Below are 10,564 nucleotides of genomic sequence, written 5' to 3'. Positions count from 1 at the left end.
TTAGCCCTCATTGTCTCTTCAGGAGAAGAAACATTTAGTTTGGACACGAGAGAGTGTGATACACCAAAATCAACATAGCAGACAGTATATGTGATACATCACACACATGCACACGCACACGCATACACACACACACACACACACACACACACACACACACACACACACCATCATCATCGGCGGACACTCGTGGTCGAGTATGTCTGTCCTCCTTCTTGGTCCTTGTGGGTCTTCAGATGGGCGAAGAGGCCAATCCTGGACCCACATACTTTGGGGCAATGTGGGCATGGGTGGGCAGGGGTAGTTATGGGTTTTGGTGGAACTTTGTTGGTGGAGGTGATCTCTTTCTTCCGTTTGCGTTTCTGCTCTGCAGCACTGTGGAGATCCCTGTTGTATTGTGCAGCCCCCTCTCTAACCACTTTTCTCCAGGCAGGTCTGTTCCTCACTGTAGTCTCCCAGGTGTTAAGGGGTATATGGCACTTCCTGATGTTGTCCTTGATGTTGTCTTTGTACCTTTTCTTTTGACCTCCTGGGGCACGTTTCCCTTGGAGAAGCTGTGAGTACAGGACTTGTTTGGGTAGTCGAGAGTCTTGCATTCGAATGACATGGCCAGTCCATCTAAGTTGGTGTTGTGCAATGATGGCTGTGATGGTAGGGATGCCAGCCTCCTCCAGGACACTGGTATTTGTTCGATAATCCTCCCAGGTTATCCTGAGGATTCTCCGTAGATGTCTTTGATGGAAGGCTTCCAGTGATTTCAGGTGTCTACTATATGTGGTCCAGGTTTCTGACCCATAAAGGAGAGTGGGGAGCAGTATCGCTTTGTAGACCAGGATTTTAGTCTTTGACTGAAGATCACGGTTTTCAAACACCCTTTTCTTAAGTCGCGAGTATGCTGCGCTGGTGCAACTAAGGCGGTGGTGTATCTCATCATCAATGGTGGCTTTAGATGATAGAAGGCTGCCAAGATATGGGAAGTGGTCTACATTTTCCAATTTGGTATTTTCAATATAGATGTTTGGGGGAGTGATGCAGTCCGGTAATGGCTGGAAGAGGATTTGAGTCTTCTTGATGTTTATGGCCAGACCAAGCTGTTTGTAGGCTTTAGCAAAAGCAGTCAAGCTGCACTGTAGGTCATCTTCTGAGAGGGCTACAATGGCATTGTCGTCTGCATACTGCAGCTCTGTGATGGGTACGGTGGTGGTTTGACCTTTGGCCCTGAATCGGTTGATGTTCAGAAGTTCCTCAGCCCTGTACACAATTTTGACTCCCTGTGGCAGCTGATTCCCTGTAAGATGGAGGATGCTGGCAATGAAAATGGAGAACAGTGATGGTGCAATAACACATCCCTGTTTAACTCCTGTGTCAACTCGGAATGGTTCGGTTTCATCTCCAAAGCCAGTCAGTACAGTGGCAGACATATTGTCATGTAGCAGCCTCAAAACTCGAATGAATTTATCAGGGCAGCCAATTTTTGCCAGGACCTGCCATAAGGCTTGGCGGTTAACAGAATCGAAGGCTTTAGTGAGGTCTATGAAGGCCATGTATAGAGGTTGATTTTGTTCTCTGCACTTCTCCTGCAGCTGGCGAGCTACAAAGATCATGTCCATGGTGCTTCTGTTTGGACGGAATCCGCTTTGTGACTCAGGAAGAGTGTTTTCTGACAGGGGGGCGAGTCTATTGGCCAACACCCTGGCTAAAGCCTTCCCTACCGTGGAGAGGAGGGAAATGCCTCGATAGTTACCGCATTCAGTCTTGTCACCCTTCTTGAAAAGGGAGATCACTAGGGCATCCCTCAATTGTGCTGGTATTTCCTCTTTTTTCCATATTTTGATAAGCAGGGTGTGGATGTGTTCAAGAAGGACAGGCCCGCCTTCTTTCAGAACCTCAGCTGGTATACCATCAGCCCCAGGAGACTTGTTGTTCTTCATCTTCCTGATGGCATCCCGTACCTCACTCAAACTGGGTGGTTCTGCCATACTTTCAAAGATGGGCAGTTGAGGAAGTTGGTCCAGTGCCTCAAAGTCAGGGGTAGTGTCCCTATTCAGAAGCTCTTCATAGTGCTCCTTCCACCTGTGCGTTATAGCCTCTTTATCCTTCATCAGATAGAGTCCATCCTTAGAGCGAAGGGGGGTCAGGCAACGATGGCTGGGTCCATATACAGCTCTTGTGGCTTCAAAAAAGCCTCTGGTGTCCCCAGTGTCAGCAAGCTGTTGGATTTCCAGGGCCTTTTGTGTCCACCATTGGTTCTTGAGTACCCGGACCCTTGATTGAACAGCTGCTTTCGCTTTAGCATGGGCTTCTCTTTTAACATTGCAGTTGATGTCATTTTGCCATGTTGTGAAAGTTTTCCGCTTGATGTTGATAAGGTGCTGGATTTCTGTGTCATTCTCATCATACCAGTCTTGATGCTTTCTCATCTTGTGGCCAAGGATGGTTTTGCAGGAGTTAATGATGGTGGAAGAGAGAGTATCCCAATGTTTTTCAATATCCTCTGGGTACTGGTCAGGCAAGTCTGCACTCATGGCTGCCTGCAGCTGTCTGCTGATATGCTGTTTCTCCCAGTCGCTCGACGTTGAACCGCCGTCGAGGTTGTCCTTTTTGGTGCCTCATTTTCCGCATCAAACGGATAGACATGGTTGAGCGAATGAGGCGATGGTCAGTCCAGCATTCATCTGCACCAGTCATTGCTTTTGTGATGAGTACATCTCTACGGTCCTGGGAGCGGACAATGATATAGTCGATGAGATGCCAGCATTTCGAGCGGGGATGCATCCAAGATGTTTTGAACTTTTTCTTTTGACGAAAAAGAGTGTTGGTGATGACCAGGTCATATTCTGAGCACTTAGTTAACAGCATTAAGCCATTGGAATTAGTGTTTCCAGTCCCTTCTCTCCCCAGTGTGCCTCTCCACAGATCATGGTTTTGCCCGACTCTGGCATTAAAGTCTCCAAGAAGGATTAGTTTGTCTTCCTTGGGGACTTTGGATAGAATTGTGTCCAGGTCAGCATAAAAGGCTTCCTTTACATCCTGCTGCGCATCAAGTGTTGGAGCATAAGCGCTAATAACAGTGGCCATCTGACTGTTAGAAAGCATCAGGCGTAAGGTCATTAGGCGTTCGCTGATGCCTACAGGAAGTTCGTGGAGCTGGTTGACGAGGTTGTTCTTGATGGCGAAGCCCACACCGTGGATTCGCGGCTCTTCGGCAGGTTTTCCTTTCCAGAAGAAAGTATATCCCCCTTTTTCCTCCTTCAGCTGTCCTTCATCAGCCAGGCGGGTTTCAGAGAGAGCTGCGATGTCAATTTGGAATCTTTTTAGTTCCCGGGAGATGATGGCTGTTCGTCTTTCAGGCCGTTCACTGGCTTTGTTGTCTGTGAGGGTTCGCACATTCCAGGTTCCAAAGTGAAAGTTTTGTTTGGTTGTTTTGTTTTGATTTGGTTTCCGACCGCATGGTAGTGACCCCTCTGGATGCGGTAGTCCAGACAGGGTGATGAGAGGCAGGCTATGTTTAGGGTACCTTTTCTAACCCTCTCCCCTCTTGGGGTGAGCAGAGTGGATCCTAAAAAGGGCTGCTCAGTCATGGGTGCAGCTACCGAAAGCTCTTTCTGCCTCATCCAAGAGCTAGCGATCATCTTGCACCCACCGCCTGTGTGCCGGGTTGGGGCTAGGGGCTGCCAGACTTCACTATCCTGCCCCCGTCACCACTTCCCGATCGCCACAGGGCTTTGTGTCCAGGTTATGGGGTAGGTTGGGTTGGGTATTGGGTTCTGGAGGACGCCTGCGCGTGGCATCTTTTTACGTGGGGAGACTGATGCGCCTGCAGCCACCACACGGTCCTTGACAGAAAGAGACCTAGATCCAGTGGCATGGAGATCCAAGACGACTGGAGATCACCCTCTGCTGCAGCCTTCATCCGCCTTCCCAGCCGTTGTGGTACATTCTGCTGCTGCCATCCTCCGCCTGGTCCGCCGTTGAGGTCTTTGCTATTTACCCATAGCTGGGGCAGGGGTTGACGGGCAGCAGGGCGTGTCCACACTAGAGCGGGCCTGCATGCCGCGTCTCTGGGGCCCCCTGCTACTCCGAGATCCCATACAGCTTTGCCTGGAACCGCAAGGTACCAGTTACCGTGCGTGGCCACGAGGAGGCGTGTACAGGTCTTGGCAATGGAGAGGCTGTGTACCAGCAGAGGAGGCTTACGCGCTCGGCTCCTCTTTTCACCACCCCCGGAGAGGTGGCTAGCCGGTGGCGGTAGCTGAAAGCAGAGAGCAACAAGCAGAAGCGACATGCAGCATGCACTAACCTGCACTAACCAGCATGCACTAACCTGCGAGCACTAGTTCTACTCCAACACTACTGCACTGACGCATCACATGCCCTGTGTTCTAGACACACACACACACACACATACACACACACACACACACACACACACACACACACACACACACACACACACACACACACACATACAAACACACACACACACACACACACACAGACACTAACCAATGAGATGCCAGTAGTAGAGTGTCTTCCATGTAAAAGAGGAAGTTTGTGCAAGGGGATGTAGCAAGAAATAGATCAGCAGTAAAGAGAGTCAGGGCGGGGTCACCGGGTGAGAGGAAGTGTGAGTGTGTTCGCGTAGATGTCTTTGAGTGTGTCTGCGTGTGCAGTCGAGACGATATAGAGTCATCATATCGAGTCCATAGAATGACAAGTGTTACCAAATGTAAGTTTGTGTAAAGTCAGGGTGCCAGAGTGGAGAGAGAGAGGGAGAGAGAGATGCAGATACAGAGACAGATAGACAGACAGACAGGCAGACAGACAGACAGACAGATAGACAGACAGACAGACAGACAGTGTCTGTATAGACCTGAACTCTGGAGATGAAGCTGGTTGTGTTCGTTTTGTGTGCAGTTCTGGACGCCATCACAGGTGAGTTACTGCTTTTGATACGTACTGTATATTTACACAATGATGGAGTTGTATTGGCGTATATTGGAAATGAGTTAATTAGAAACTTCATTGCCCCCAATTAGGAGAGTTGTACTGTATAAGTGGGTATGTTTGGGGGAGGGGCATTTGTCTTGGACATACTGTACACACACACACACACACACATACACACACACACACGCACATGTGCACAGACACACACACACATATAGAGATGCAGGAAGTCCATACCCACTGGCCCCATACGTAGCCTAAATGCATACGGTAGCATTACAAGTCACTGTGAGTAGCTTCACAAGCATTGGAATAAAAGAATACATTGATTAAGGCTTTACTACAGGCATTTAATACTGCAGTTTAAACTTTATCACTGATGTGTGTTGTGTACATAGGCAAGGCAAGTTTATTCATATAGCGCATTTCATACACAGGTGCAACTCAATGTGCTTCACAAAGTTAAGAAATGTAAATGAAAGGAAACAGGGAAGAAAGAAGGAAATGAATTAGAGTCAAAAACATTTAAAACATTAAGATAAAACATAAGGTAAAAAATAAAATAAAATAAAACAATTTAAATAAACATAAAAATAATAATAATTAAAAAAAGAATGATATGTAATTTAAGCTAGGGGAAAGTATCTGAGAACAGCTTTGTCTTCAGTCTAGATTTAAAGCTATCAATAGTGGGTGGATTTTTTTACGTCATCTGGAAGCTGGTTCCAAAGCTTTGAAGCATAGAAGCTAAAAGCTGCCTCTCCACACTTTGTTTTGACTTTTGGAATCACCAGCAAATTCTTCTCCGTTGACCTTAGTGACCTGGTTGGTGCATACAGCTAAAACATATCCAGTAGATATGTGGGTTCCATTCCATTTAACGATTTAAACACAAGTAACATTGCCTTAAAATCAATTCTGTAGCTTACTGGAAGCCAATGCAGCGATCTTAAAATTGGAGTAATGTGGTCGAACTTCCTGTACATACGTGTTTATTACAGTCGGCAGGCCTGGCAGCTTAATTCAATTTTGATGTCTTTCTCTGTCTCTGTATGTGCTCTGTGTCTGCAGGTTGTGATATGTCTGAGCCTAAGGAGGAGGAGGTCCTCCACAGATCACCTGGAGAGTCTGTTGTCCTGCAGTGCTCATGTGCAGACATACACAGCAAACCCGACATCTCTTGGCATTTTATGTCAATTTGTAAGTCGTGTGTGACACGTTTTACTACCTTAACGGCTTTATCTGAAGATGAGAGGACATTTTACAGTGGACGACTGCAGATCAATGCAAATGCTCCAGTGTCCACAACCCTGCTTCTGTCTGGCCTGACTGTGGAGGACGAGGGAGATTATAGCTGCCAAGTGAATAAAAAAGCAGGAAACGTTTTCAAACTCTTTGTTCAAGGTAATCATGCTTGTGTTCATAAACGTATACTGTGTCCTCTATAATTATTGGCACCCCTGGTTAAGATTTTGTTTTTTCTGAATTTTAATATCATTAACATGTAGACCTAAATATTCTAACTACTTGATGGGGCAGACGTCTTACCTGGGGGGAAAAACAAGCAGTAACATGAGAGGTATAGTCTGGTACCACACTATTGGCATCTAAAAACCCAACATGGCTGGTTAGATCATCATCCTAACTCAAATAATTGACTTGGTTGTTCTGTTGTATGTGTACTCTATGAACTATGCATGAATGTACATGTACAGTATGTGACTCGTATACACTTATGAATTGAGATGCATAAACCTCACTGTTCCAGGTGAGTCAGGAAGTAAAGCAGAGTCTGGCAGCTTCCCTGTATGGATCATCATCATCGTCGTCATCGTCATCCTGATAATGGGGCTGGGAATTGCAGTCATTTACTGGAGACGAAGAAGTAATGAACACACACGCGCGCGCGCGTGCACACATACATATATACGCGCACACACCCATGCACACGCACACGCACACGCACGCACACACACACACACACACACACACACACACACACACACACACACACACACACAAACACACACACACACACACACACACACACACACACACACACACACACAGAAGCACTTTTATATTTGCAGTCTGTAAAGATCCATCTGTCCATAATGGTAAATATTACAGCACCAATGTGTTCAACATATAGTGTACATAGAAACCAAGACCATTATAGGCCTACTATACAATATGCAAAAGCTGTTCTTGTCTTTCCAAATCTTGAGCATCTTTTAATCTTGAGCATTTTTTATGAGATTTTAATCCCCTGTCTCCATGTGTCATGTTAGAGAGGGACAGTGGAACACCACAGCAGATATACACCAACTCTGGAACAGAACCAGGGAACGATGTGAGTTCTCTTCCATTGGTTCCATTGCCATTTCTCTCTCTCTCTCTCTCTTTCTCTCTCTCTCACACACCCTCACAAACACAAACACACACACACACACACACGCTCCGTTATCAGTGTGTGCCGTGTGTCTGGTACATATTGTTGTGTGTGTGTGTGTGTGTGTGTGTGTGTTCTGTACATTGATATATTCTGTATACCCCAATAGGAGATCACATACTCCACAGTGGTCCACACACCAGGAGCAGCAGCAGCCAGCAGACACATCAACACAGGAGAGGAGAACACAGAATACTCCAGCATCAGGATACACCAGGCAGACTGACACACACACACACGTTTGTGCGCGTGTGTGTGTCTCCGTGTGCATGCGTACATTTTAATTGCATGTCTGAGATGTAATTTCGATGCGCTATGTAGACAGGGTGTACAGAACATGTTGATCCTCTTGTTACACGATGTGACGGACTTCCAGAGTTACTTAAGATTTCTAAGCCCCCCACATTTTGGGCTTGCATGCCCATGGGGAGACAGGTTCGACTCCGCCGTCCTGGGTCGTTTCCCAGCCCTACCCCATCTCTCTCTCACACACACACACACACACACACACACACACACACACACACACACACACACACACACACACACACACACACACACACACACACACACACACACACACACACACACACACACACACACACACACCTGTCATCCTCAAGCCAGATTAAAGTAATTCTTGTGTATGATGTGTTGTGTCCATCTCTTATTATGTGTGCATAGAATAGTGTGGGGGTTTGTAGTTGTGTCATATGTTCTATTGTTGATTTGCACCATTAAAACGATTTGGCTTACAGCCCAAGTTGATTGTCCACAGCCTAACCCTAACCCTAACTCTGTGTCTTAGTGTAAATATTCTTAACTGGGGACAGAAGAGCACACACAATAAGCCCAATCAGCTGTAAATAAGGCAAAAGAAGATTAAGTGATTTTAGCAGAATCAAGGAACATCTGGCACGGGTCTGGTAAACAGAGTCGTTTCACGGATCCGTACAGTATCTGTAATGCCATGGTCAGACAGTTATGGAACAGGGCTGGCTCATGTGCTTAGCGCAGGGATGGGGAACCTATGTCTCGAGGACCTTTCACAGCCTTTGAGGCCGTTTCATCCAGCCCCTGATATAATTTTAATGTTAATGTTAATGTTAATGTTAATGTTAAATACATTATGACACATTTTGTAAAGGAATCTTAGAAATGACATTTGCAATATAATTAAGTTATATTTTATATAAAAACCCATTGTAATGTAATTTTCTTAATTGCAAACTGGATGGTAAATGATGAATAGTCCTCAGTTCACACAAGGAAGAGCGCGACACTGCTTTTTCACAATTCACCCCTTTTTATTTTTTCTTTGGTGCTGACATTTCAGCACTTAGGCCTTCATCAGAGTCCCCCAAACATTGTTTTGGCTAGACTGACAGCGGGGAAACGTAATTGTTCTCTCCACGGAGGCGGGGCATCAGCAAAACGTGAGGCCAAAAGCACAAGTGAAGGACACAAGGTCGCATATTGGAAAGCACTCTTAGAGTGCCTTAGTCATGGTCATGGAGGAGGAGAGCGCTGGTTATTCCCTCTCCTCACCACATGGTGGTGTTGTTGGTAATGAAATCAAAGTCACCCCTCAGACCACAAGCCCAGACTATCCACACACGCACGCATACACGCACGCACGCACGCACGCACGCACGCACACACACACACACACACACGCACACACACACACACACACACACACACACACACACACACACACACACACACACACACACACACACACACTCACACTGACACTGGTTATTCACTCTTCTCAGGCACACAGTGGTGTGATTAATCAAGTCGTTCAAGCCCTGACTCTAAGTACATACTGTACATACTGATAAATTATTTATTGTCCTGGCAGAATACTGTTCTGTGTCATTTACAGTTCATCTGATATCAGTTACAAAAAACACATTGGACAACCCCCCCCCCCCCCCCCTCTTTTAATTTATTTATTGTTGTTTTGTTACAGGGAATTCATGAAAGCCTCGGCTGTCATCCGTTCACTTGAAACAATTTTAAAATCATGTTTTTTTTTAGCAGTTACAGTCGGCGGAAGGTGTCCGTAACACTGAATGACAAAGAAGTCTTTTTTTTTTTTTAATGTATTTTTTAGGGGCTTTTATGCCTTTATTTTATAGGACAGTCTGAGATGGTGACAGGAAGTGAGTGGGACAGAGAGACGGGGTGGGATCGGGAAATGACCCCGGCTGAATTCGAACCGGGGTCCCCGTGGGCATGCAAGCCCAAATGTGGGGGGCTTAGCGACAGAGCTTGCCATTAACTTTGTCACCCACTGGCCACTGTGGCTAGTGGTTTTCCCGAGTCGCTAGTCATTCCACTAGCCACTGATTTTTTTTTTCTTTATCATGATACGTGTACGTCTAACCTCAGAAGATGAGGTGCTAAAGCAAGATGAGTGTATACCTTTCTACATGGAAGTATATCAAGCAAATAGAAACTGAGTAACTGAGCATTTTCTTGAACTTAAATATAAACAATTGACACACAAGGGGCAAACAACAGAATAAAGGCTATGATGCGTATGTTACCAAGGAATAAACTGCCAGCCAAATTGGCTTGTGACACTGAAAATACTACTAGCCACAGCCAAGTTTCACCAGCATTTGGCCGGTTGGCTAGTGCCAGTGTTAAGCCCTGCTTAGCGAGCTGCGCCACAGCGCCCCCCGACAAAGACGTCTTTGACCCACATGCCTATTACTGTATAATTCGTCAACAGGCAGTAGAGTAGATGACACATCACACACACACACACACACACACACACACACACACACACACACACACACACACACACACACACACACACACACACACACACACACACACACACACACACACAAACACACACACACACACACACACACACACACACACACACACACACACACACACACACACACACACACACACACACACACACACACACACAGACCAACCAATGAGATGACAGTAGTACAGTGTCTTCCTTCTGTGTGACTGAGAGGAAGTGTGTGTGTGTCAGGAGGATGTGGTAAGAAACAGATCAACACTAAAGATAGTCAGGGGGGGCTGTCCATGTGAGTGTGAGTCTGAGTGTGATGGCATAGATATGTGTGCGAATGTCTGTGTGTGATGTTGAGCAGATATGGTCCA

At 46.2% G+C, this 10,564-nt stretch overlaps 1 protein-coding gene across 1 annotated transcript; it reads right to left on the bottom strand.

Moving 5' to 3' along the window:
* On the bottom strand, positions 1 to 4,285 carry LOC134464317 (uncharacterized). The gene is made up of 4 exons (XM_063217784.1): positions 3,800 to 4,285; positions 2,554 to 3,522; positions 178 to 2,420; positions 1 to 16 (listed from the first exon to the last, which is right to left on the bottom strand). The coding sequence occupies exons 1-4, from the start codon at positions 4,283 to 4,285 to the stop codon at positions 1 to 3; spliced, it is 3,714 nt and encodes a 1,237-aa protein (XP_063073854.1).
* Between the last annotated feature and the right edge of the window lie 6,279 nt (positions 4,286 to 10,564).

This window comes from Engraulis encrasicolus, chromosome 15 (assembly GCF_034702125.1).
Source record: "Engraulis encrasicolus isolate BLACKSEA-1 chromosome 15, IST_EnEncr_1.0, whole genome shotgun sequence".
Lineage (NCBI taxonomy): Eukaryota > Metazoa > Chordata > Actinopteri > Clupeiformes > Engraulidae > Engraulis > Engraulis encrasicolus.
The sequence above is the reverse complement of the archived record's forward strand: the minus strand, read 5'-3'. Positions and strand labels throughout refer to the sequence as shown.